The sequence below is a fragment of the Budorcas taxicolor genome, chromosome 7, assembly GCF_023091745.1.
Source record: "Budorcas taxicolor isolate Tak-1 chromosome 7, Takin1.1, whole genome shotgun sequence".
Taxonomy (NCBI): domain Eukaryota; kingdom Metazoa; phylum Chordata; class Mammalia; order Artiodactyla; family Bovidae; genus Budorcas; species Budorcas taxicolor.
In genome coordinates this window covers 49,382,580-49,409,602 of record NC_068916.1, presented here as the reverse complement: position 1 = coordinate 49,409,602, position 27,023 = coordinate 49,382,580, and the positions used below count along the sequence as shown (strand labels likewise).

Genomic DNA, 27,023 nt, shown 5'->3' with positions numbered 1-27,023 from the left:
GTGGAGGGTCTCTTGGGCCCTGAAGAGGTGCCTGGCTGCACCCTCCAGATGGGATCCAGGGCTGCAGCGAGAAGTCCCTATAGGATTTGGCCCAGGTTGGGGATCTGCCTATGAGAATCAGGGTCTGGGCTGCTGTCCTTAGAGGCTGCATGAGGGGTCATGTGCTGGACAGAGTTAGGTAGGGCCTGAAGTGGAAGTCACGGGACTGGCACAGAGGGACCATTAAGGGAAGAGGGAGTGGGTCAAGGTAGGTGAACATTTCGGCATGCTCACTGGGTCCTCTCTGCCCTGCAGAAGCAGGAAGAGGCTGCTGTCCCTGGACATCAGCCCCTTTGCCCTGTGCTGAGTGGTCCCTCTCCCAGGCCTGGGGTCAGCGGGATCCTAGGCTCAGAGGACAATCCATCCTTCCTTGCTCCCCCCACCCCCAGCTGAGTGTGCAGCAAAGCTGGCTGCAGAAATCTCTGGAAGCTCGTTGGGCAGGCAGAGGGAGGGGAGTGTTACATAAGAACCCACTGATGTGCAGGAAGTCTAGAGCAGCCTTTAGATTAGAAAGGCAGCGTTCCCATCCAGCCCAGAAAGGCAGGAATAGCAACGGCGGCAGTTATTTCTGGCCCCTCACCACCGCCCAGCGCCAGGGCTGCTCAGCTTCGTGGTGGGTGAGCTTGGACTCTGCAGACCTTGGGGGAGGGCAGAGGGAGGGCACGTAGCCCCTGGGTTTACCGCACTCTAGCACTGGCCTCACCATCCCCTCCCCCTAAACGCCGGGATGTCGAAATCAGTGGTGATGCTTGTTTCCTCTGATTTTCCTCAATCTATAGGTGCATTTCCTATCCCCACCCCCACCCCCCAGACACGTTTACAGTGTGATTCATACTAAACAATACCTTGACAGGTATTTGTCCTTACAATGCCTTATGAAGTAGGTTCCATTTTCACTCCTGTTTCGTTGATGAGTAAACAGGTTCAGAGAGGGCAGGCAACTTGCTCAAGGTCAGAGAGCCCAGCAATGGCAGAGCCAGCATTCCAGTTCAGACAGTCTGGCTTCAGGTCTGTCTGGCTGAACCCCAGTTCATCCTAAGAACTGTTTTCTGGGGCCCCAGAATGAATCAGACAAAGCTTTCATCCTACTGGCACTCTTGAGTCAAATCAAATAGCAGAGGCAGACATAAACACATCATTTCAGTTCATTCATTTGGCAATTACTTATCACACATCTGTTCCACTCTGGGCATTAAACATATAAGGAGCAGTAAGTAAGGCAGGTTCTCCCTTTTGGCAGGTCATAGCTCAGTGGGGGAGACCGACAAGTAAGCAAGCAATTTCCAGTGTGCTGTGTGCTATCCTGGGGGAAGCACAGTGACTGGGGAGCCCCTAATCCAGCTCCCACCCACTGAAGTGGTTCCCAGGCAGTCAAAGAGCCAACGCACCATTTTAAAATAATTCCAGGAGGCTGGGTGGGGGAGGACGGGCAGTGAGACCAGCCAGGAAACTGTGTAGTCATCCAGGAGAGAGGGTAAGGTCTTCATGCCTCAGGGTCAGCTATCAGAGACTCTTCAGGGACCTCCCAGTCAGACAGCAAGAAAACCGACCCCCCAAATTTACAGACAGGCCTCTCAGTCCAAGGTACATCTGTTCCCCGTGGTACTGTGGCAATGGGAAAGTCAGAGAGGTTGGATGGAAGAGTCTTCTCTTTTTCCTCCTCTAATCATCCCCCTAACTGGTCTACCCTTATGGAAACCCTGCTTTTTACTTATTTATTTATTTAGCTGTGCTGGGTCTTCACTGTGGCACGCAAACTCTTAGTGGGATCTAGTTCCCTGACTGAGAATCCAGCCTGGGCCCCTTGCATTGAGAACATGGAGTCTTAGCTACCAGGCCACCAGGGAAGTCCCAGGAAACCTGTTTTAGGGCAAAGTCAAAATGAGTGAGTAAAGAGGAAGCTGGCACCCAGAAGCAGGGAGAAGCACTTCCATCCAGATTATCACACGACGAGTAGTGATGAGAGGGAGGACAGTTAGCCCCGGTGCCCAGGAACATCTACAGAGGGGTCTTCACTTCACTCTGGGCAAAGACCACACTTCTGTTCTATCAGCAGACGGAGGGACTCTTCGGAACTGTAAGGATTTGTTTTCCCTCTGGTCAAGCTACAGAGAGAGCTATCGTGGCAGGATGACAATGTCTTTAGACTGACATTGGACTCTTTTTTTTTTTTCAAAAATATGTTACAGTAAAATATACATAACAAAAAATATCCCATTTTAACCATTTTAAGTGTCCTGTTCAGTGGCATTCAGTTATATGTGCAGTGCTGTGCAACCGTCACCACTATGCACAAGCAGAACTTTTTTTTTTTATCATCCCAAACAGGAACTCTGTACCCATGAAACACTGGGGATAGGGAAACATGAATTCTCTATCCTGTTGCTTCCTCTTTGGCCCCTGATAACCTCTATTAGAGTTTCTCTATATATAAATTTGCCTAGTCTAGGTACCTCCTGTAAGGGAAGATATTTGTCCGTAATATTCGTCCTGTTGTGCCTGGCTTAGCCTAATGTTTTCAGGGTTCATCCATGTTGTAACATGTATCAGAATTTCATTTCTTTCTAAGGCTTAGTAAGTATGTATATACCACATTTTGTTTATCCTCTCATCTCTCTTTTTTTTTATCCTCTCATCTCTTGATGGACATTTGGGTTGTTTCTATTTTTTCGACTATTGTGAATAACGCTGCTATGAATATTAATGAGCAACTATCTGTTTATGGATTCTGTTTTTATTCATCAGGCCTCTCTGCTGCTGCTGCTGCTGCTAAGTTGCTTCAGTCGCGTCCGACTCTGTGCGACCCCATAGACGGCTGCCCACCAGGCTCCGCCGTCCCTGGAATTCTCCAGGTAAGAACAATGGAGTGGGTTGCCATTTCCTTCTCCAATGCATGAAAGTGAAAAGTGAAAGTGAAGTCACTCAGTCGTGTCCAACTGCTAGCGAACCCATGGACTGCAGCCTACCAGGCTCCTCTGTCCACGGAATTTTCCAGGTAAGAGTACTGGAATGGGGTGCCATTACCTTTTCCGGCCTCTCAGCAGTTACCAAATAGATTAAAGTTAGATTTAAGAAGGACTTTCTGGTTTCCTACTACCACAGACCTAAGCAGCAGCATCTCCGCCTATGGATAGTTCCGATAACCTGAATCTCTTCCACCACCTCTAATCCCATCCCTAGGCTGGGGAGGTGCCCAGAATGGCTGCACCATCGCAGGAAAGAGGCTTCACAGGGATCACTCTGGAGTCATACCTCTGGATGACTTATTTTTAGTAGCTGGGTGGGGGTTTCATTGCCTCCTCTTGGGTTCTGGGTACGTTTGCCACCACTACCCATCCCAGACCCAACGTTCTCCTTTCCCTGGCAACATCCAGACTGTCTCCCTTTTTCTCTCCCAGGCTAAATTGGGAGTGTGAAGCTGCTCTTCTTCCCAATTTAGCTTTTGAATTAAAGTGAGAAGTGAATGTGGCTGGAAAGCTGACTCCCATCTGTGTGTGAGAGAGAGAAGGGCAAAGCAAGCGAGCATGAGCACATGCCAGGCGGCCAGGGCGAGGGTAGGTGGTCTGGGCAGCTGCTGTTTAGTGCAGACACCCATCCTCAGGTGCCGGCAAACAGCTCTGCAAAGAGATGCTGAGGGTAGAAGGCTGGTGTTTTTTGGGGAGAGGAAGAATGCTGCAGAGATGTCATTCGTACATTCCAGAAAAATGTGCTGAATTATTAGAGTGTGCCATGCCCTGTACTAGATGCTAGGGAAACAGTGGTGAACCAGGTAGGCCCATCGCCTATGCCCGGGCTTTCAGTCTAGTGGGGACACATGGGCAATGATGAAACAGGGTGATATGTGCTGTCAGGGAAGAGAACACGAAAGAGAAGGCCGCAGGGGCCTGGACCAGGTGCGGTGTCACATCTAAGCTGAGACTTGAAGAACACGCAAGACACCACCAAGTGAAGCAGGAGACAAAGAGCACGTGAGCAGAGGGCACTGCGTGTTCGAAGATTTGGGTGGGCCTGATTTCCCCGAAGGAGGGCGCTGGCCCCCCCGCCCTGGGAAGCCCACCAGGTGGGCTCCAGAGGGCTAAGAGCTTCCACTTCCTCCTCTTCTTCCAGGGAGAAGAAAGCCAGAAGAGAATGCCAGGGCCAGAAGTCTGGGAGCGCATGAGTCCCTTCTGCTCAGTCTCTAAAATAGTTGAAGCAGAGAGAGGAGGGAAGCCCCAGGTCTCCTTCTGAGTTGCCACTCAGGAGGCTGGACCCGCCAGGTCCAAGATGGACATGGAACAGAGGAAATGGGATCTCACTTGCATCAGAGGAGACAAAGGAATCAAGAAGGGTCGCTGCTTGGTTTAGCTTACCCCATCCTCTCCCGGAGGCTGCCTGAGTCGGTCTCTGGGGGACCCGTCCTCTTCTCACCTAATGGCAATGAATCATGATCTGGTGGAGATGGGGACAAGTCGAAATCTTGGCAAAGAAAAGAGGAATAAAGGAGCTCTTTGGGGGCCATGCATTTCTCTGTCAACTCTCAAGTTCCCCAATGACAGGCACGGCTAAGGGATGCTGGTGTAAAACTTGCCATTAATATTTCAGGCAGCATTACTTATTGATCACTCATCTGGCTGGGACAAAAGAAGAGAGTAATTCATTAGGTGTGCAGGGCTGGTGGGGTCAGTTTGGGAAAGAGGTCAGGCAAAGGTAGGTCATTCAGGAGTCAGCCTTGGCTGCTGGAAAAAATACCTTGGGGTTCCAGGGTCTGAAGATTAGGGTCTTTGTCTCCTTTTTCAGCTCTACAGTACCCGTGATGAAAATAAGGGAAGGGGCAGGGGACGGGAAACCTAGGGGCAGCCCTGGAACTGCCACTGTGGCCATAAGGGAGTCAGCTCCAGGGAACCCTGCATCTAGGTGAGTGTTCCTCTCGCTCGCCCAAATTGTCCCTCTCTTGACAATATTTTAGAAGCCCAAGTTGGGTTCTTTGGGCTGTATGACCCTCCTACGGTCAGCTTGGCAATTTCCTTGCTCCCAGGAGGTGCCTCATCCTTCCCCAAAGGGAACACCTGCTTGCTGGGTCTGACTATCTCCTCTGCACACAAACTGGGGTTGGAAAGTGATTGAGAATTCATATCTGCGTATCCACCCACAAGGATGCTTTCTTCATGAACCTCCAACTCCAGGAACTGCGGTATAACGCATCCTGCTCAGCGGACCTTAAAAGCCCACTGACTGGTGCAGGAAAGGCAAGGGCCAGGGAATCCCACACTGGGGGTGAGCTGCGCCACCTAGTGGGCTTTTTCCTCCTTGCAGGCATCCTTCTCACCTATCACTGCCTCCAGCCTAGATTTGCTGACAAGCTCTCAGGCAGAACCCAAAGGGCTCTAAGACTTAAGGTGCCCTCCTCCTTTATGCAGGCCTGACCCAGCTCAGAGAGGGGAAAACTGGGGTTAGGGGGAATCTGTGACGGAGATAATCACATACTCGCTGGTATTTAAGGCAATGGGGAAGCCAGCACTTTGGCCTAGGAATAGTCTCTCCCTATTATTCTGAATGCCACATATATGAGGACTAGAGGCCCCCAGAGACCCCCCTCCTCTACCTAACCTCCTTTCCTCCAGGGTGAGCAAGGCTAGGCTCAGCTCTGCTGATCAAGGAAGAGCTGGCATAGGCTGGAGCTGCTGGCTTTCCTCTGACGTCATAGCCTGGAAATCACATTTTAAGCAGGTTCTCCTAGTGTGGGGCACACACAAGGAAGGGAGGGGAAGCAGGATGAAACCGCTTCATGCCTGAGGACCGTTTTAGCCAGGGACCTCAGGCCTGGAGGGCTGCCCAGTGTCCCCAACATGGCTTGGGCGTGGGACACAGGGCTAAACCTCAGCCCCTACTTCAAAGCTAATCTCTCTCAATGCTCAGTGGGTTTCCAGGCAATCATCAAGCACCTTCCACATAGCTCCTGCCAGACATCTCTGTCATGACTTCCCTTCCCCACTCCCCTGGCCTAAAGAGATCTACCAAGGTGGAGGGGAGAGGGCAGGTGACCCCAGGGAATAAGACAGCAAGGGATCATGTAGACCCAGATGTGTTTCACCAGCCTCCTACCTCCATTCTGTTTGTCACCCTCCATCTCTCCTCTTCTACCCAGCACCACAGGGGTCAGACCCTGTGTGGAGGTCTAGAAGACAATGTTTCCATGGCAACAGACCAGTGAACTTGGAAATCTGAGCATCTTCTGTTGACACAGGGAAACCCAGATGTGCAGGGAGAGCCTGGAGATGTGGAATCTGACAGTGACCTCCTTGGCCACTGGTAACTGTGGATGGAAGTGTGTAATCTGAGTGTGAGTTGTGTGTGTGTGTGAAATGCAGCAAATGGGATTTAGGTTAGAGAGGCCTAACCTGCTTTCCTGGCCATATGGTAGCTGCTAGCAGGAGACGCAAGCAACTTATTCTCTGGAGATCTTTCTAGAACAAGCGAGTCTCTTACCTGATTTCTACTCTGACACTTCCTCTCCTTTCTGATAGAGAAAGGGGCCAAATTGCCCAGAGGGCAATGGTGAAAGGAATGCCGCTCAGAGCGCTATTGACTGGAGAATTTCAGGAAAGATGAAAAGGGCATCTCACACGCCTCCCTCCCCCTGCCCCCGCTCTCCAAGAGCACCTCAGTTCAGGAGCTTCTTGGCCAGCCGGCTCAAGTTTGGCAGAAGGACATGCCCCTGTGATGCCAGGGAAGGGAGAGGAAAGCCTGGTGTAGGGATGTTTTGCCAATCCTGGGGTCCAGGGCCTGGAGCTAGGTCTCCACTCACACCCCCACCCCGTCCCCAGCTCTGCTTCCTCCATTTTCCTTCCGTAAGGCTGAGCTGCTGTTTCTCTAGGTTCTTTCAGCCTTCCTCCTTCTTCCCTCTCTTCCCCCTTCCCTCTCTGCTCTTTTCCCTGTCTCTTCTGATGCTGCCTCTGCCATACTTTCCCCTCCTGGTGCCCCTGGTGACCTAGGCTCCACCTCCCCAGAACTTGACCCCAGGCGCTGCAGCCTCCCTCCTCTCCTCTACCCCAGCCCAGCAGCTCAAGGCTCCAGCCCTCCTTCCACAGGCCGCATGGTCATGCCTCACTGGCTCTGGCCTTTGGGTCCCTGCCTGCCTTGTTTATCCCCAGGGTCAGACGTGAACCATGAGGCTGGTTCCACACCTCCGTCCCTCCCTTCATCCCACCTAGGTCCTCCCTTCAGTGTCTGGCTCACTGTCCCTCTCCAATGTTTTTTGGCCTTTCTAGGCCACAGCAATCCAATCCCCAGGCTCTGCCAGGAGCCCCCACTGTCCCATTCTTTTTCCTGGAGCCTCATCATGATCTTTGCCCCTAGAACTTCCACCCTGGCACTTTCTGAGGTGCCAGAATGGGGAGGGGTCTGTGGGTAGGATTCTGAGGGACAGGACAACCTCTGGGGGTGGTCCCTTGCCCTTCGTAAGTCCTGGCTCTTTCCAGCCCCGGCTCTATATTGAACCTCCAAGCCATCCTCCCAGATGGAACTACCTCAAGCCTGTCTCTTGGAGATCAGATCTCCTGACTTCACAGTTTGACTTCTTCACCCCTCCATCCCACAGCTGAGCCCTGGCTTCTCACTTGAAGTCCTTCTCACCTGTGGACTGGTGGACAAAGAACAAAGCACACAAGCTAAAACAAATGAGGTGCCAGAATTTGGTTTATTGGCTCATCCAGTGCCAAAGGTCCATTGGGCACCCTCTTCCCACGGATCTGGAGCCCCCTGGCTCCTAATACCTTTTTCTTCTTTACACGCTCCTCCGAGCCCTGACGGAAAGAAGCCACGGCAGAAGCTGGGGCCAAGTGTAGGGCAAAGGCTGGGGTCTGACAGGGGTCTGTTACAGGGGGCCTAGTCTGCTTGGCACAGGAAGAGGGCCTTACGGGGAAGGAAGATGGGCCCCCAGGAGAGGAGAAAAGGAATCGGCTCAGCAGGGGCCTCTACTGAGGGCCCAGAGGGGATGGAGCCCCATCCCGGGGGAGGAATGGGAGGAGGCAAAAGAGGAGGGGATCAAGGGCAGAGGAGCGCGTGAGAGGCCCCTTAGAGCCCTACTCTCTCATGGGCTGGGGTCCTCTGAGGCTCAGAGAGTAGGCAGGAGAGCCAAGGGGGAAAGGGCAGCTGGGTTGGGTGGGGGGAGGTTACTGCTGGAGGGAAAGTCCTTTACTCAAAAGCCCCCAGCTCTAGACCCAGATAAATACATACACACACACACACAATTTTCTCTTTCACACACACGCACACACCTGGAGCCCCACCTCTTTTCAGTGGGCAAAGGTAGCTCACAGCCCTACCCAACACCCCCAACTGCAGCTCTGGCCTGGTTCCTGGTCACTTAAACACCACTGAGCCCCTGTCCTCCATTCACACCTGCAGGCCCAGAGCCCAGGTTCTCCGAGGCCTCCCCACTTCCTCCTTCTCTGCTGGGCCTTCAGGCTCCAGTCAATCTGGGCTGTGACTGGCCGCCCACCCTGACTTGGGGAGAGCAGTGGGGCCGTGTGTTAGGACAAGAGGATGGCCATGGTCTTCAGCAAGGCACTGGGTGGGCGGGGTCAGGGCTGGAGCGGGGAGAGTAGCATTCGGGCTCTGGGGGGCCCGCACCTCCTCGAGTGGCTCCATCCTCAGCTCCTGGGTCCAGCCTCTACCCTCGGCCCCCCACAGCAGGGCCTCCCTTCTCTTTCCCAAGCCCTTCCAGGGGAATGGCCACTGGGAGGCACCGGAAACAGCCATCTGAGAGGCCCCGGGGCCTGAGGCTGAGGGCTGCTGGCACAGTGTGGAGCTGGGATTCTGCAGCCTGCGGGGAGGGGGCTGGGGCCTCAAGCTGAGTCACCCCCTGCGGAGGTCTTTTTCTTGGGCCGGGTCTTCAGCGTCTTGGAAGCCGGTGGCTGTGGAAGAAAGAGACGGAGACAGAGAGCTCTGCCTGGAGCCACAAGCCCTTCCCACTTCCCCAAAGCTCTGGCCTGGCTCTCACCTCAGCTTTGGGCACTTTTTTGATGGGTTTGACCCTCTTAGGGGCCTTGTCTCCCATGTCATCCTCAGAGATCTCTGTCCGGGGATCTGCCTGGTTGGTGCCTGACCTTACGCTCAGGGTGGGGTCATCTCCTGGTTTGGGGAGGAAAGTAGAGCAGGTGTCTGGTCTCTCTCCTACTCAGCCTCCTCGCCCTCCCCCGTGCCCGCCCTGGGCCCGGACTGTACCCAGGTCTTCAATGGTGTCCAGGAGGCTGCCGGGGCTGGCTCTGAGGTGGCCGTCGGGCCCCTGCAGGGGCAGCGCGTCCTCGTCCCGGATCAGGGTCAAGTCCTGCATGCTGAAGCTTCGGAGCTTCTCTGATAGCACCCCCTGGCCCTGGGGTCACCACCACACACCGGGAGGACCAGAGGAGAAGGGGTGGGGTGGAGAGAGAGGTCACCACGGGGCACTGGGCAGCCACTGGACTCAGCGTTCTCCCCATGGTGTCCTCACCCCATCCCACAGCGGCTCTAACAGGGCTGGGGCCACGTGTTCCCTTTGGATGGGTGAGGAAACTGTGGCCAGCCGAGTGGAAGTCCTTTAGCAGGGGGATGTTAAAGGCAGGATGGGAACCCCAAGCTGCACAAGCCCCCAAACCTTCACCGCCCCAAGAATGCGGTGGATGCAAAGGGGACTGGCCAGGGGATGAAATGAGCAAGCTGGGGCCTGGGAGACGGGTCTGCCCCCATCTCACCTTGGCAGCAGCCGTGACTGCAGCATTGGCGGCCAGATTCAGGCCCCTCTTGCCCACCCTCATCATGGTCTCATAGCTCTTGTCTCGGGCCTGTGTGATGTACTCGTCGATCTCCTGAGGAGTTGGAGGGGAAGGAGGAAGAGGTGAGGCTGGGTCCTACCCTGCTTTGCCCTTGTTCACACCTGGCACTGCTGGCCCCAGGGGGCAGGGCCCTCCCAGATCACACACAGGGAGAGCCACGAATGCATGTGGCTGCAGGCTCTGGGCTGCCTAGACCTGGGATAGGTGGGAAGCAAGTGCCCCTTGTTCCAACAGACCTTCTCTTTGTTGGACAGGGTTGGGTGCACGAACTTGCGGTAGAGCACGCTGGAGCCTTTGGTATAAGGGGACAGCAGCCATATCACAAAGGCGATCTTGAGCTCAAAGTAGAAGGGGAACCTGTGGGTGGGAGACAGGTAAGGGCAGAGCCTGGGGCAGGAAGTCAGGAGGCAAATGGACCCACTGCAGGACCCTGGCTGGCCCCCAACCCCTTAGTGCACTAAGGTCCCCGTGTGGCTTAGGAGACTAGTCAAGGGGAGGCTCAGCTGAGACCCCCAGTAGCAAGGTGAAAAGTGACCCCAGCAGGAATTCCCAGCAGCGGTGGCTCTATCACCCTCTTCTCTCTGACAGAAGAGCACCCACTCCTCTGTCCTGGGGTCAACACCAAGGCGAGCTCCCTAACCTTCCAGGTACATTCTTGGGTCCTCACTCCCTTCCTTCCTGCTCTTCCTCCCATGAAGAAGTCGGGCTTCTCCAGCTGCGCTCTGGATCTATCCCTTGCTGCCGTGACACGGCCTCTGCTTTTTAAGGACTGTTCTCTATTCTCATGGCTCCTTCTCAGGCCACACACTCCTTCAGGTCTCCTCTATCCTCACAAAGCCCTCATCAAAGCTCACTCCTTTGCTTGCATCAAGAGGCACCTGCACTCACCTGTTCTCAATTTTTAACCCATTACTCTTTCCTAATTTGACCCCATTCAACTTTCTCTGCTCAAACGGTTTTTTCTCAAAGGCCCTTGAAATCTACGAACGCAAGGATCTTTTGTCCTCTACCTCTCAGTAAAACTCTTTTGACTTCCAGTGTACTGTGCTATGTTTGTCCTCTCTTCCAAGAGGCATTTGCTCATTTAGTAAACATTTTTGAGCGCCTGCTGTGAATATACAGATGGTTAGACAATTCCGTGTCCTCAAGAGTGCATATACATAGTCTAATAGTGCCTAGAAAAAGCCTTTGAAATACAATCCAATGTTCACGAGATCAACTCATATGCCTGTTTTACAAATAGGGAAACTGAGGCCTAGAAAACTGTGACCTGCCCAAAGTCACTGTAAGTCTGGCAGAAACAGGTTTCCTGAATTCTATTGTGCTGCTTTGGCTGCCAAAAGAAAGGTGAGAGTTATGTCTGTTCTTGTTTTGCTCAATCAAGCCAGGACTGGATGGCGGCTGAGAGGAGGGGACACCCAGGACCCCATGGGACTGTTGGGGAGATGCCACCCTAGGTGGGCTGGCTGTGTAGAAGAAGTCAGAAGCCCTGGCCCCTGAGGTGCAGGGAGGCGGGGGTTGCTGGACCTCACCAGGAGAGCACGATATCTGTGAGTGTCTCGGCAGTGGTGAAGAAGGCAAAGACGATCCAGTACATCATCCATTTCACCTAAAGGTACAGAGGGCGGTGTTAGGTGGGGCCTTGGGGAAACACCCTGGACCCCACCTCTACTTGCCAACCTGCTGGAGGCACTGTGTCGGGGGCACAGAGGGCCCCGACTTTGTCTGTGTATCACACCAGGGCTGGGGAAAGGGAATACACGGGAGCCTCCCCTGAACCAGGTCTCATTAGTGCTGACAGCATTAGTATAAAGTCATCCCCGTCTGTCATGTGACTCACTGTCCTCCCTGATCTCTGCCACGTAAGTTGGGTGGGAGATGAAGGGTCACACACTCACATATTCCTTCACGTTTTTTGTCTTCACGGCCTTGTAGGAAGAGTAGGCTGGGTACAGGGTGCCAAAGATGAGCCTAGGGAGGCAGGCATGGTTACTGGGCCCCTCGGCCAAAAGCAGTGGCCTCTCCCTCCCATCTCTGCATCAGTCCCTAGGTAGGTAAGGGGAGAATGGACAGAACTCCAGGGTACCACATCAGCTGACTGATGAACTCAGGTCAGGGGTTAAGGTCAAAGCAGGCAAGCCTGAGGTGACACACAAGCATGGAGGCCCTAGCCAGCTAGGCTGATGCCCCTGAACCCTTTCTTGTTCAGTTCTTCTCCAGCCCCTGACAGAAAGACCTAGAGGCCAGAGGGTCTGATGTGGCTTATCTGGCCCTGAACCTCATTTGTGCATAACCATATCATGGGGTGGGGGGTCAGGTCACTGCCTCAAGGCTGTCGTCCTTCTCCAGACATCACGCACTTTCTTACCCATTGGCCCTTACCCTCTACCTGCCCGTCGTAGGGCCAATGACACCACCTAACAGGGTACCTGGCAGTCAGAAGTACCGCTGTAGCCCTGGGGACCTGAGGAGCAGAGGGCACGGGGGCAGGAGGCCCTGAAGGGCAAAGTGGTTTATTTCCCGATGTAAACACTTTTGTGTAGGCTCCGGAAAGTGCTGGGCTAGAGATCCTGGCTATAGTGGAGTCTGTGCTGTTCCCATCAGAGACCACATACAGGACACAGGCGAGGCAAGGAGAGGACCGATGCCACTCGGGGAGCTCATTCACACAACGGGAGCAGCCACTGTGAAGGCCACATGGAGGTATGAGGGCCCTGGGTTCCCTCAGGTGGGAAGGGAAGGAGACTCTGGTGGGTCTAGAGGAAGCCAGAACAGAAGAACATGATAGCAGGGAGGGGATTCTGGGGCGTCAGTGCCCCAAGGTGGAGGTTGAGCAGCAGGGTCCTGAGCTGGGGCAGGTTAACTGAAGCCATGCGGAGTTCCTGCCAGGCCCAGCCTCTTGACAACGTGTGGATACTGCCTGTTCCCCATGGACTTGCCTCACTGAGGCAGGATACTTCGGAGATGGGAGTCGGGGGTGGAATCCTCAAGGACAAAGTCCACAGTTGTGGGAGAGGGCACCCTCCTGGAGCCTGGGGGAGCTGGGAGGGACAGAACTGGCAGCCTGGGATGAAGGCCATCTAACACCCTTCCCTCCACGGCTCTCACAATCCCAGGCTGAACACACATATCCTCTCCCAGTTACCTCCCACACTTTGTAGTCCAAGCATCTCTGCTCCTCGTCCTCCCTGGGGGGCCTTCAGAGCATGTGCCCTCACCCCCAGTCTCCTGACAGACAGTGGAAGAGGGAGGAGAAATGGGGCCCTTCGGGGAGGCCAAGGCTGCCATGGCCCTAAGCTATGGAATGAGGAGGCCCTGCCTTGTTCCCCTGGCTCTTCCGTCAGTTCCCCCGCTGGGAGATGAGAGCCCAGGTCTGAGGGGCTCCTCCGGGCAGCTCTGCTACGTCGGGGAGGGGACAAGCCGCCTCCCCTCATAAATCAAGCCATGCTGCCTAGCTCCCCCAGGGATGAGGGAGGGCGCAGAAACAGGGAAATTAAAAATAAAAGGGGTGGGAAGCCAGGCCTGCCTTGCTCTTCGAACATTCCCCCCTCCTCCGGATCCCTCACCTCCTCGTCTCTGGGGACCCCAAATAGGGATGATGTGCCTTTAGGTGATTCTGCTGTACGAAGCCACGGACTGGTCCATCCCAGGCTTCCATACCCCTCACCCGCCACCCCTAGCCCCCATCCCCCTCCCAACCGGCCGCGCCCCGCCGCCGCACTCACACCACCAGGCGAGAGATGATCCAGGACACCATGGCGGGGCCGGGCGGGGCGCGGGGCGCGGGGCGGGAAGCCGGCCCTGGCCGAGGATGTAGCGGCTGGAAGCCGAGCGGCGGCGGCAGCAGGAGCCGCAGTAGCAGCAGCACCCGCAGCAGCAGCCGCCGCGGGGGCCGCGGAGCGCCGAGCCGCCGCCGTTAAAGGGGAGGTCCCTGCCGCAGCGGCGAGCCGTGGGCGGCGGCGGCTCTTAAAGGGGAGGCCGCAGCGGCGCGCCCCCCTGCACCTGCTGTCGCTGGGCATGCGCCTTTGACCTGCCTTCCTCCAATGGCTTGTTCACCTTTCTTGGGTTCCAAACCCAGGATTGAGGTCCTCAGAGGCCTTCATGGTTCCACCAGGACATCCTAGCCCTCTTCCTGCGCTGATCACAACAGGCTGAAAGACTTAAATATCCTAAGAGGAATAATGACTGACTTACTGAGCGCTTATTGTGTGCCAGGCCCTGTGCTAAGAGCTTCACATGCGTTAGTTCAGTGACCATCTCGTTATAATGATCATTTTGAAGATAAGAAAATAGGAAGCTTCAGGGAGGTTCAATAATTTGCCTCGGGTCACAGAACCACTAAGTCATGCTGCTAAGACAGGAACTTAGGAAGTCTACTGAATTGGCTACTTCTTCCAACTGCTATCAAACTCTTCTCCCCTATCGCTGACAGTCAAGACACCCACCCAGGAAGTCCTGTGGTCAAAGGCATAGAGGCATGTCCACCCCACCATCACCAATCACTCAAGTTGTAAAAGGACCTAACCCCATTCCCAATCTGATTTGCTTTAACGTTGTCAGTTCTTAAGTTTTGTAGAGGAACAGGGCCCTGTGCTCTCAAGGATACCCTGGGGCAGGGGAATCACCCTCTTTGTAAAGAGAGGCTGGTAGAGAGGCCTGGGGTCCAGGGAGGCGATGAATAAGGGGCTCCAGTTCCATTCCCACCAGCAAGCACTGGTGGCAATGGCTGCCCTAATTCTGAAGACATTTATATCCAGAATGTAGGCTAGCCTGCCTCCTGATTTTCACCAAAGCAACAAAGCTCCAGCAACCTCTGCAACCTCCCCTCCCCCACTGCTTTCCTTTCCCGTCCCATTTCAAAGCTTCTGCATTCTTTATGTTGAGGTATAATCCTCTGATGATCACAGCACCAGCCCGTGCCCATCCAGGCTTAAAGGACATGCTCAGAACTCTGTATTTCAGTTATGGTGCTATTCAAACTCAGTATCCTTGAACCACACACAATGGTCTCTTTCCACCCTGATAATTGTATTTCCAGGCTCAAACACTTTGGAAGATGTTTTTCCAACAGGATCCAAGGAAGCAGCCTCTGATGACCCCTCTTGCTATTCTTTACAACTTCCTCTTCGAAAGGCCTTTTCTAATTGGAACACAGTCTGTCCTCACCCTTCAAGCCACTTCAATTTCCTATGTGGGCAGCCAGGCCTCTTGTTCTGAGGAACTTCGTCACTGATTGCCCAAAACCTTGCTCAGGCCACTCTCCATGGCCCTTCCCCTCAGGCTGCTTCTGGAAGGTAGAAACCCACCTTTCCCATAGGGCAGAAACTATGGAAAGCCCATGTCTGCTCCTACCCTCTAGCTCATGTAGCACATTCCTGTTTGTCCCTAAGCCCTCAAACCACAATGACCTGGCACATCCCTCACCCAACTGGGCACAAATTCAGGAAGCAAAGAGTAATAATTGGATGCAACAATGTAATGATGATATGAAAATGAACTATCCTCCAACTCCAACCCCACCCTCAACCTGGCCCTGCTTTTTAGAACAACTGGCACAGGAAGAAGTTAGTCCACTGTGAACAGATTTGTTAGATTTTTAATAAGAACATGGAAATCCCAATCAGCCCCTCAACAAAATTAAAATACAGAAAGTGAAATTAAAAGTATTCTACAGTAAATGACTTTTATTTAAAAAAAAAAAGTAACTGTGAACATATAAACAAGCCTGCAGGGCACTACAGTACAGCTGGGAAGAAGATACACTTTCCAATGTATCTCTGGGCCAATGAATTCCATCATTTTCAAATAAATTCTTAATAAAACTCCACTGAGTTGGAAAGTTTTGCTGAAAATATTTCTGGACAAAAAAACTCCCAAAACAAAAAGCCTTATGTAGGAAAGCAAACTTTCCTTTGAATTTGGAACTATAAGAGAAGTCCCAAGGGAACGCTGGTAATAGGTGGAAATGGTTCCTGGAGTCACCAGTGTGTGTATGCATGGAACACACCACAGCTCAGATACAACAAAGTTCTTTCTCAAGATGGCTGTTCCCTCAAGATAGGGCTGAGATGGGAGGGGGGTGAAATTAAAAGAACCCTAAAAAGCCAATTCCTTTAAATTCTGCTTTGGCTGATTTTTGTGCTATAATGGGCAGTTGATTTCTAAAAATCTTATTTCTTCAAAGAGTTTTCTCAAAGGAAGACTAAATGTAATGTGCCTTTCCTCATAATCCAGGAAAACAACTGTGGTATTTCAAAAGTTCTAAAAATATCTACTTTCATGAAATAGTAACTATTTCACTACAAACCTACTTTTCACTAAATACACACGTTTCCTAATCCTGGAGCCTCTTGGAAAAAGCAGTGGATTCTCCCTGGGTCCTTCAAGACTTCAGTGTTCATGGGAGAGAGATGGTGGGGAATGGCTTCACCCGGCTCCTGGGATGGGCTGTGTCAGAGGTCATGTGTAGAGACACCATCAGGCTTCCACCAGGTGTGTTTAAACAATTAGCCCCCATATGTACCAGGTATGTGATTTCCCCCTACCTCCAAACACATTCCCACTTAACTAGGCACAAGAGAAAAAAAAAAAAGAAAGGTGTGCCCACATTCCTGGTTTCCACAAATCTCAAATCATGAGAATGTGCAGGACAGCCCAGCGATGTTCAGGCAATCTGAAGTCCCAAAAGGCCACAGGATAGGGATGTGGCACCCTCGGCTTGGAGTCTGAAACTGTGTGTGTGAACAGTGCGACTTTCCTGTGTCAACCTTCAGTGTTGAGGCAGCGTAGAAAAGAGTGGCTGGAGAGTTTGTAATACTGACCACACTGGCTCCAAGTGAAGGACCTCTGCTCCAGCAGAGAACCCTGTCGTTCCCTGTATGTGTTGTGAGTGAAAGACCTGCTTCACAGGGGAGTTTGAAATTTCTCCATGCCTACGATCTTGCCAGCTTGGATTCATGTGCCTTGAGGGTGCCAACAGCATCTTTCACTGCATGATAAATGATGTTCTTCACCTGGAGAGAGCAATCAGCACCATTAGTTCATGGCAGCCACAGACTGTGTTCTGCAAACGAAAATATCCTGCAACGACTAAAAGCCTACTGATGAATGCGGAAAGCCCTCAACCAGGACTGCGTGCTCCCCTAACCAACCCCAAAAGATGATTGACAAATCACACAGAATATACACTCTACATTCAAAAGAGAATGATCCATCATTTGAAAGGCTATATAATCACCATCCTCTATGTGTATGTATGTGCTGGGCACTACTGCTAAGCTCTTTATGTGGACTTTCATTTAATCCTTACCATAATCCTATGAAGTAGATTCTATTATAATCCCCATTTTACAGATAAGAACTGAAGTTCCATGGTTAAGAATCTTACATTAAGGTTCTATAGCTAATAAGAATGGACTAAAAACAGTGGGCAGGTAGGATTTATTTATTTTCCCTTTCGTGCCTATACTTTCTAATTTGTCAAAAAGGAACACATATAATGTATGAAGTAAAAGTTATTAAAATAGCGTGAACAGGATAAAGACAGTTTTAAATCAACATGATGATTATTTCTGGGGAGATGGAGTGGGAAAGGGTACATGGAGGCTTCAACAATGTAGTTGTTGTATACAAATACATTGTATATATGGTATGAATACGTTGTTTTATCTCTTAAGCTGAATGATGGCCACAGGAGCCCCCTTGCTATTCTCTATTACATTTTTTGTATTAATTCAACAAATGTTTACTGAGTACCTACTATGTGTCAGACATGTCCTAGGGAAAAGCAGTGAACTAAAACAGCAACACCCCTGCCTTCATGGAGCTTAAACAGCTTATGTTCTAGTAGGGATAGAAACAAACAAAAGATACATAGTATGTCAGATGGTGAAAACTACAGGAAAAAATAAAGCAGTAACAGAGGACTGGGAAGTGACATGTGACAAGTAGAGACTGAACAGAGGGTGGCATAAAATATATATGCCTGAACACTTGCATTCCATCTATAATCGAAATGTCATCTATCAATCTACCAACAACCAAGAAAAATATCCAACCTCATGGGTCACTGACACACCTGAGTCACAGGCATGACGCAGGAAAATAGGCCTTAAGTGAGAGGCTGGAAGAATGCCTGTTTGGATGCTAAACCTCTGCCTGGGGAATCTTGCTTTCTTATTCTTTTTTTTTAATTTTATGTTACTAAGCATCCAGGTAAATTAAAAATGAAATTTTGCCTTTAAAGTTCCAATCCATTTCTGAACAGAGGAAAACCTAATCTGATTCTCCAGTTTAGATAGATCTACTCTTAGGGACATGGATTACAGTCCCTAGCAGGGCTCTAAGGAATTGAGTTTGCACAGAAATTTGCTGGGAGAAGCAGTTTCGTGGAAACAGGTTTAGAACACACTGCCACAGTGCTTTTCTCACCTGACTGGGGAAGTCAGTCTAGTGTAGTTACTAACATTGAAACACTGTATCTTCCAGGGGCAGAGACAGAGAAGACTGCCACATTGGAAGTGATGAGGTTAAAAGATGAATATTCTCTAAAAGCAAACCTGAAGAGGACTGATTAAACACTTCCTGAGGGAGGACTCCTCACACCCCAGACATGGGTCCCTGAGTCAGCTCTCTGCAGTTATCCTGCCCAGATAATGGCCTCAGAAAGCAGTGTGCGCCTCCTGTGTATGTGGCCTACAAGGAGATAAGACAGGGCTGGAGTGGAGGAGGAGTTCTTTACCTGCAGTTTATCCTCATGGTTTGTGTGAGTGTTAGAGAGATGCCTGAATTCCTGCGTCAGGCGAAAACAGTGCTTTACATGTTCTGGAGACACGAAGTCTTCTGCGACTTTTATGCAACTGTATAGATTGTGCACCTGGAGAGGAAAGGCAGAGGCAGACACCAGGCGCCAGAGTCAGTAACCTGTGGGAACTGTTCACCATGTAGTTCACAAAGACACTGGAGAAACACTTCTGATACCCCATGTTTATAACGACAACAAATGCAGAAAGACTGTAAGTATAAATTTATAAATGAAAATGTTACTAGTTGTGCAAAAATAGGATATGGAAAAATATATACCGAACTGTTAACAGTAGGCTACTTTCTGGGGAAGCCAGAATGAAGGGATTGAAAAGGGGATTGAACTGAGACTCACTTTCTTCTTTAAATGAGCATTTAAAAATACACGGAAGAAAATGAAAATGCCAAAAATAAGTTGCAGTTTAAGAGCAATTGGTCTAACCCACACTTTTATATCTACAGCCAGATTAGCAACAAACTCAGAAATAAGGAAACTATGGGAACTGCGGAGCCCCACCCACAAGTTGGGACATACCTGGTGTGGGGCTCCAGCAGGTATGAAGACAGCATCTCCCAGGAACTGGACAATGGCCCAGCCTTGCACACCATACTCCTCATAGAGCCGCTTACGTAGGGTCTGGTCCAAGTACCAACTTTGGTCATGAATTGGATCATGATCAGGGGGATTCTCTTGGCCTTGCTCTTCTCCAACCTGATCATGAAACCACGATCAAAACCCAAAGATGGAAAAATCAATAAACACATAAAGATTATTAACAGGATAAATCCAGCTTGCTGCAGTAATACCTACTTTATTTAATATCCTCTAAGTGAGGATTCAGCCCTATGGGGCATTGTAACAAAGGACTCAGGTCTTTAATGCCAAGGGACTCTACATGAGAAACCCTAGTTAGACTGTCTTAGCATCCCCACACCTTTAATCTGTGATCTGGGAGCCCACTCAGGGACATACCTTTCGGAGCAGCTCCCGGATCTTCTCTGCATCCTTGGCTGCATAGATATGCCACAAAGCACCGGGTTTCTCCTTTCCATCATGAATCCTTTGCTTTGTCACCTCATCAGCATCTCCCTCGTCAATTGTTTTGAGAACCTCTGAAAAAAGCAAAATGATATTTCAATGTAAGCAGCCACTTCAGTACCTCTTAGTGAAGCAAAATGTCCAATTCAAACAAGTTTAGTCTCTCTTATTCTTCATCTGGAATATCGGACTTGTTTAAAATTGGGAAAGGAGTATGTCAAGGCTATATGTTGTCACCCTGCTTATTTAACTTATATGCAGAGTACATCATGTGAAATGCCGGGCTGGATGAATCACAGGCTAGAATCAAGATTGCCAGGAGATATATAAACAACTTCAGATATATGCAGATGATACCACTCTAATGGCAGAAAGTAAAAAGGAACTGAAGAGCCTCTTGATGATCGTGAAAGAGGAGAAAGAGCTAGCTTGAAACTTAACATTCAAAAAACTAAGATCATGGCATCTGATCCCTCACTTCACTTCAGTTCAGTAGCTCAGTCGTGTCCAACTCTCTGCAACTGCATAGACTGCAGCATGCCAGGCTTCCCTGTCCATCACCAACTCCTGGAGTTTACTCATTGAGTCGGTGATGCCATCCAACCATCTCATCCTCTGTTGTCCCTTTCTCCTGCCCTCAATCTTTCCCAGCATCAGGGTCTTTTCAAATGAATCAGTTCTTTGCATCAGGTAGCCAAAGTATTGGAGTTTCAGTTTTAGCATCAGTCCCTCCAATGAATATTCAGGACTGATTTCCTTTAGGAAGGACTGGTTGGATCTCCTTGCAGTCCAAGGGACTCTCAAGAGTCTTCTCCAACACCACAGTTCAAAAGCATCAGTTCTTCGGCACTCAGCTTTCTTTATAGCCTGACTCTCACATCCATATATGACTGCTGGAAAAACCATAGCTTCAACTAGATGGACCTTTGTTGGCTAAGTAAACTCTAGGCTTTTTAATATGCTGCTTAGATTGGTCTTAGCTTTTCTTCCAAGGAGCAAGTGTCTTTTAATTTCATGGCTGCAGTCACCATCTGTAGTGATTCTGAAGCCCCCAAAAATAAAGTCTCTCTTTTCCACTGTTTCCCCATCTAATTGCCATGAAGTAATACGACTGGATGCCATGATCTTAGTTTTCTGAATGTTGAGCTTTAAGCCAACTTTTTCACTCTTTCACTTTCATCAAGAGGCTCTTTAGTTCTTCTTTGCTTTCTGCCATAAGGGTGGTGTCACCTGCATATCTGAGGTTATTGATATTTCTCCCGGCAATCTTGATTCCAGCTTGTGCTTCGTCCAGTCCAGCATTTCTCATGATGTACTCTGCATATAAGTTAAATAAGCCAGGTGACAATATACAGCCTTGACGTACTCCTTTCCCAATTTGGAACCAGTCTGTTGTTCCATGTCCAGTTCTAACTGTTGCTTCTTGATCTGCATACAGATTTCTCAGGAGGCAGGTAAGGTGGTCTAGTATTCCCATCTCTTGAAGAATTTCCTACAGTTTGTTGTGATCCACACAGTCAAAGGCTTTATCATAGTCAATAAAGCAGAAGTAGATGTTTTTCTGGAACTCTCTTGCTTTTTCAGTGATCCAACGGGTTGGCAATTTGATCTCTGGTTCCTCTGCCTTTTCTAAATCCAGCTTGAACATTTGGAAGTTCATGGTTCATGTAATGTTGAAGACTGGCTTGGAGAATTTTGAGCATTACTTTACTAGCGTGTGAGATGAATTCAATTGTGCAGTAGCTTGAGCATTCTTTGGCATTGCCTTTCTTTGAGAGTGGACTGAAAACTGACCTTTTCCAGTCCTGTGGCCACTGCTGAGTTTTCCAAATTTGCTGGCATATTGAGTGCAGCACTTTCACATCAACTTTTAGGATCTGAAATAGCTCAACTGGAATTCCATCACCTCCACTAGCTTTGTTCATAGTGATGCTTCCTAAGGCCCACTTGACTTCGCATTCCAGGATGTCTGGCTCTAGGTGAGTGATCACACAATCATGATTATCTGGGCCATGAAGATCATTTTTGTATAGTTCTTCTGTGTATTCTTGCAACCTCTTCTTAATATCTTCTGCTTCTGTTAGGTCCAGACCATTTCTGTCCTTTATTGAGCCCATCTTTGCATGTAATGTTCCCTTGGTATCTCTAGTTTTGTTGAAGAGATCTCTAGTCTTTCCCATTATATTGTTTTCCTCTATTTCTTTGCACTGATCACTGAGAAAAGCTTTATCTCTCCTTGCTCTTCTTTGGAACTCTGCATTCAAATGGGTATATCTTTCTTTTCTCCTTTCCCTTTTGCTTCTCTTGTTTTCTCAGCTATTTGTAAGGCCTCCTCAGACAACCATTTTGCCTTTTTAAATTTCTTTTTCTTGGGGATGGTCTTGATCACCACCTTCTGTACAATGTCATGAACCTCCGTCCACAGTTCTTCAGGCACTCTGTCTATCAGATATAACCCCTTGAATCTATTCAGTATCACAGTAATCCAAGTGTATGCCCTGACCAGTAATGCTGAAGAAGCAGAAGTTGAATGGTTCTGGTCCCTCACTTCACGGCAAATAGATGGGGGAAAAAGTGGAAACAGTGACAGATTTTATTTTCTTGGGCTCCAAAATCACTGTGGATGATGGTTGCTGCCATGAAATTAAAAGATGCTTGCTCCTTGGAAGAAAAGCTATTGACAAACCTAGACAGAATATTAAAAAGCAGAGACATCACTTTGCTGACAAAAGTCCATATAGCTATGGCTTTTTCAGTAGTCATGTACGGATGTGAGAGTTAGACCATAAAGAAGGCTGAGCACCAAAGAACTGACGCTTTCAAATTGTGGTGGTGGAGAAGATTTCTGAAAGTCTCTTGGACAGCACAGAGATCAAACCAGTCAGTCCTAAAGGAAATCAACCCTGAATACTCAATGGAAGGACTGATGCTGAAGTTGAAGCTTCAATACTTTGGCCACGTGATGGGAAGAGCTGACTCACTGGAAAAGACCCTGATGGTGGGAAAGACTGAAGGCAAAAGGAGAAGGGGGCAGCAGAAGATGAGACAGTTAAGATAGTATCACTGACTCAACAGACATGAGTTTGAGCAAATTCCAGGAGATGGTGATGGACAGGAAAGCCTGATGTGCTGTAGTCTAGGGGGTTGCAAAGAGTTAAACATGACTTAGAGACTGAACAACAACATTCTCTATCTCTCGGGAAAAAGAATCAACAGTCACATTGAAGTCTAAACTTCCTACACATGGGAAGTGACCCTAATCTTCCATACTTTTGATAGAGAGGCAATGGCAACCCACTCCAGTACTCTTGCCTGGCAAATCCTATGGACAGAGGAGCCTGGTAGGCTGTAGTCCATAGGGTCGCTAGGAGCTAGACATGACTGAGCGACTTCACTTTCACTTTTCACTTTCATGCATTGGAGAAGGAAATGGCAACCCACTCCAGTGTTCTTGCTTGGAGAATCCCAGGGATGGGGGAGCCTGGTGGGCTACCATCTCTGGGGTTGCACAGAGTCAGACACGACTGAAGCTACTTAGCAGCAGCAGCAGCATTTTTTGGAAGTGCAGTTTTTTAAAAAAACATATTTCCTGTTCAAACTGTGTAGCCATATCTTATGGTCAAATTGCACATTATTTCCTACTGTATGTAGATGGACTGTATACTTTCTCAAGACCTCTTCAAACTCTAGGATTCTATGGATTTAAGGTGATGAAGAGTAAAGCTTCTCTGCCAAGGTAAGAGGCTTGGCTTCTAATCCTTATCTATTATAACCCTTTAAAAGACAACATAATGAAAAGATCTACAGGTGTGGCAGAAAATATTACCAAAGTAATGACACTGATTATCTTTTAACTTTGAGATTTTCAGTTATTTTCTTCTTTAAAATTTTGTTTTCTGAAGCCTCCATAATTAACACATATTAATTTTACACCAAGATAGAGGAGAGTGTAAATTCAGCAAAGTATCGCTTTTAGGCTTCATTTCTGTGCAAATGACCTGGCTTTATCATCTGTTACCCCACAGCTGAACTGGCTGCTAGATGAAGTAGGCCAGTTTGACGTTTCTTCTTTTTCCTCTTTGTGATACTATACACTCAGTGTTAAGGGGCAGCATTCCCAAATAGAGAATAACTCTGGCTGATGACACACTGGTACCACTCTTCTCTGCTACAATCACCCCTTTGTGCGCCTACGACGCGTCATGTCTGGTGGAGACTTAAGAAAAAGCAACTGGCCCTGACTGAGGAGAAAGACATCCCATTTTACTTCTGAGGCTAAACCTCACCCTCCTGAAGCACTGAGTTCTAGAAATCTTACCTTCATCATGAGCACCCTCCCCGATGGGGATCCCAACATACACCATCACATTAACTGCATCAGACACATCTAAGTGAAGATTTGTTGTGCCAACTCTTCTGTCTTCTGCTGTTATCAAGCCTGAAGATAAAAGGAAGATATACAAGGTGAAATGGCAATATTCTGTATTATTATTTTTTTCATTTTTGGCTGAGTGGCATAGCATGCCGGATCTTTCCCTGACCAGGGATTGAACCCATGCCCTATGCAGTGGAAGCATGTAATCTTAACCACTGGATTGTCATGGAAATTCCTTGGATGGAGTCTTTGAGAGGAAACCTTCTAATGCTGTAATGTAAGATTTATGGACTGTAAATCAAAGATAAAAGCAAACATTCAAAACTATCCTGGATACTATCAGCTTCTTCAGCACCTGTCACTCTGCTCTCTATCATCTCTACACAGGACACTTATTACAGATCTCCCTCTTCAGGTAAAATGGAAACAAAAGTGTCCAAAAAGATCAGTTATGGCCTTTCCCTCATACCGTAGGCATTGTACATCTTGGGGCCCAGATCGGGCCTTACAAAATAGCTGGGTAGCCTGGAGGCCAGATTGAGCCTGCCATCTCGCTTGGTATATTCTGGCAGAGGAAGGTTCTCCATCAGATCTTCAAACCTACAGAAGAACATGAGAGATGACTTAGGTTGTTACAGGGGAAAAAGGCAAAGAGGTGGAGCTCACTTTTCTGTGATTACTTTGTGATGGCTTCAGCAAAGCACAAGTCTCTCAAGATGACTTACTGTAGTTCACTAACCTTGTTGGCATCATGTCTCGAAAATCTTCCCCAGGAGGCCAGTCCTTGAGTTTGAGCACCATTGGCTGCCCATCTTCTGACCTTAATCGCTCTGGAAGACAGAAAGCACTCCTACAAACATCTGCTGTGTTGGCTATTTCCTGATTCTCCAGTGACTAAAAGGTTTAGAAGACTAAACTTTCTTTTTTTTTTTTAGTTTGCAAACCTCTATAATGGATTATGAGGGCTTTGTTTTCCTCACCCACAGAAAAACCATGGTGAGTTTTTCCATCTCAAAGTGAAAGTGCCCCACACAGCCCATGTGATCAAGTGCTTAAGTCCAGGTAAGGTCTGGGAGCCATGCGATTGCCATGAGAGCTACCTGGTTGCCACCATGATAGACTACTTCTCCCACTAAGAGGATGTATCAGTGATTTGCTATTTCAGGGGCTGGGCATATAGATGTTTACTTTCTAGTCTGCTTTTATAGAACCAGATAGCAAAGCTACTTACTGCATATAATCTCGAAGCCATCCCAGAAATCCCGAACTTTCACATCGGAAATTATAGCACAGTTCCTGCAGTTCACCAAGTCCACATCCTGGTCTCCAAATTCCTGGCTAAAGGCTTCTGGCTTCCAGAGTTCAGACTTGAGCTTTTTATGTACCCCTGAAACGAGCACTGGCTGTGGAAACAAAAGTATCTTAATCAGAGCCATGTAGGAAACACTTAACTCAGGGCTAAGGATTGAATAGGAGGGTTTCCTGAGGACAACCTCTTCTCCATGATGACTTATTGATCCCTCCCAGTTTCAGAATCCATGGATCAACATGTCAGCTACAGAAAATGAAAACACTTCTATTCTGTTACTATATTTGATTCTCATAGGGTGGGGGTGGGGGTGCATTCCAGAGAGGATGAAAAGCTAACAAATGCAACTCAGAATACTTCCTCACATCTCAAATGAAAAACTATCTAGACAATTCCATAAACTCCTTCTTCCTCATACCTGCTAATGTATAAAACTCAGGAAGTGTTATCACACTATCACACAGACTTGTATGGTCTTGAAACATTTACCTAGAAAAGTACCACCCACTTCCACCAACTCTCGCCTCACACCATATCTCACTTAAGGATTTTCCTCTAAAGGTGTCATTAATGCCAGATCACAACCTCACAGGAATTTCAACTGTGCTTTTAAGAACACAGAGCTACACAGCTGAGAAAGAAAAAAGACCCATAGTGTATTTTACAAATCTTCCGATTCTTAAAAATCAAAGAAAACTCAAAGTAGCAAGGCTGTCTACAACAAACTTACTGTATATCTAAATCTCCTTGGCAGAGTATCTCCCAGAGAGGACTGAAACTATCCTGCTAGCTTTGGTGGGTGGACGGGTAGACAGCCGACCCTGGGATCTGCTTATTCTTGCTTACCTGGCCTTGCTTCCAACACTCCCGGAATATCTTCCAATTGTTTTTGTTGCTGGGGTCATGAAGACACAAAAGTCTTCCATCACAGAGCCAGGAATGAGAGGTATGGGGGTCCAGCACATTTAACCCCATCACCATCTCCTTCACTTCCTTTTGGGTATCAGTCAAGTTACAGGCCCGCTTTGCAGCATCTGAGGTTTTCTTATTTTCTACCACTGAGGCAATGATGTGGTCAAGGAAGTTGGGTAGGCTGGCCTTGTTCTTCACTCCCTGCCAGACACAAATCCATCAGGTTAGTATGACTAAGGCACCATCAGTAGAGTATTAAAAAACAGTCTCACAGTTTTATTCACATGGAGTTCTGATCTACCTGATTCAATTTCATAGAAGTTACTATGAAGTCTTTTGTGGTTGGAAGGGGAATCTATTAAGTCAGTATCTTACATTTTCCTAGCCTTCATATTCTGCTTTTTATTTGTGAAAGAAAAGGACAGAAAGATCCCCTCTATTGCAAGAGATTTAAGAAATATCTCTGGGGACTTCCCTGATAGTCCAGTGGTTAAGATTCTGTGCTCCCAATGAGGGGGCATAAGTTCAATCCCTGGTCAGGGAAGATTCCACATGCTGCATGGTACAGCCGAAAAAAAAAAAAAAAGAAATATCTTTGGCATTGAGGCCCATTTTAAGTATATGCACGTAGACGTCAGGGATCACAAAATGCTATAGCTGAGTGAAAAAGAAAGATCATTTACTTTGAGGGTTATACATTTTTCTCTGGCCAGCATGTTCAAGGGATATAATACTTCAATTAAGTAACTGAGGTGA

The 27,023-nt window shown here is 48.8% G+C and overlaps 2 protein-coding genes across 2 annotated transcripts in view; both read right to left on the bottom strand.

Moving 5' to 3' along the window:
• Positions 1-7,744: 7,744 nt before the first annotated feature.
• On the bottom strand, positions 7,745-13,587 carry REEP2 (receptor accessory protein 2). Its single transcript, XM_052643615.1, has 8 exons — positions 13,556-13,587; positions 11,729-11,801; positions 11,363-11,439; positions 10,067-10,187; positions 9,750-9,863; positions 9,244-9,391; positions 9,020-9,150; positions 7,745-8,933 (listed from the first exon to the last, which is right to left on the bottom strand). The coding sequence occupies exons 1-8, from the start codon at positions 13,585-13,587 to the stop codon at positions 8,865-8,867; spliced, it is 765 nt and encodes a 254-aa protein (XP_052499575.1). The 3' UTR covers positions 7,745-8,864.
• A 1,876-nt stretch (positions 13,588-15,463) lies between these two features.
• KDM3B (lysine demethylase 3B) overlaps positions 15,464-27,023 on the bottom strand; it is a 58,632-nt gene continuing 47,072 nt past the window's right edge. Inside the window, exons 16-24 of the mRNA XM_052643084.1 lie at positions 26,202-26,468; positions 25,278-25,449; positions 24,786-24,876; positions 24,516-24,646; positions 23,990-24,109; positions 19,606-19,745; positions 19,168-19,344; positions 18,571-18,705; positions 15,464-16,843 (exon numbers count right to left, since the gene is read on the bottom strand). Coding sequence (XP_052499044.1) covers positions 16,763-16,843; positions 18,571-18,705; positions 19,168-19,344; positions 19,606-19,745; positions 23,990-24,109; positions 24,516-24,646; positions 24,786-24,876; positions 25,278-25,449; positions 26,202-26,468 — 1,314 coding nt within the window. The 3' untranslated portion in view covers positions 15,464-16,762. The remainder of the gene's footprint in view (positions 16,844-18,570; positions 18,706-19,167; positions 19,345-19,605; positions 19,746-23,989; positions 24,110-24,515; positions 24,647-24,785; positions 24,877-25,277; positions 25,450-26,201; positions 26,469-27,023) is intronic.

What these genes read in the sequence shown, in the direction of transcription:
- REEP2 (XM_052643615.1), bottom strand. Translation starts at nt 13,587, where the DNA reads ATGGTGTCCTGGATCATCTCTCGCCTGGTGGT. An exon ending in CAAAAAACGTGAAGGAATAT is followed by an intron (nt 11,440 to 11,728) that starts GTGAGTGTGTGA and finishes CTGTACCTTTAG; the next exon opens with GTGAAATGGATGATGTACTG. An exon ending in AAAAAGTGCCCAAAGCTGAG is followed by an intron (nt 8,934 to 9,019) that starts GTGAGAGCCAGG and finishes TTTCTTCCACAG; the next exon opens with CCACCGGCTTCCAAGACGCT.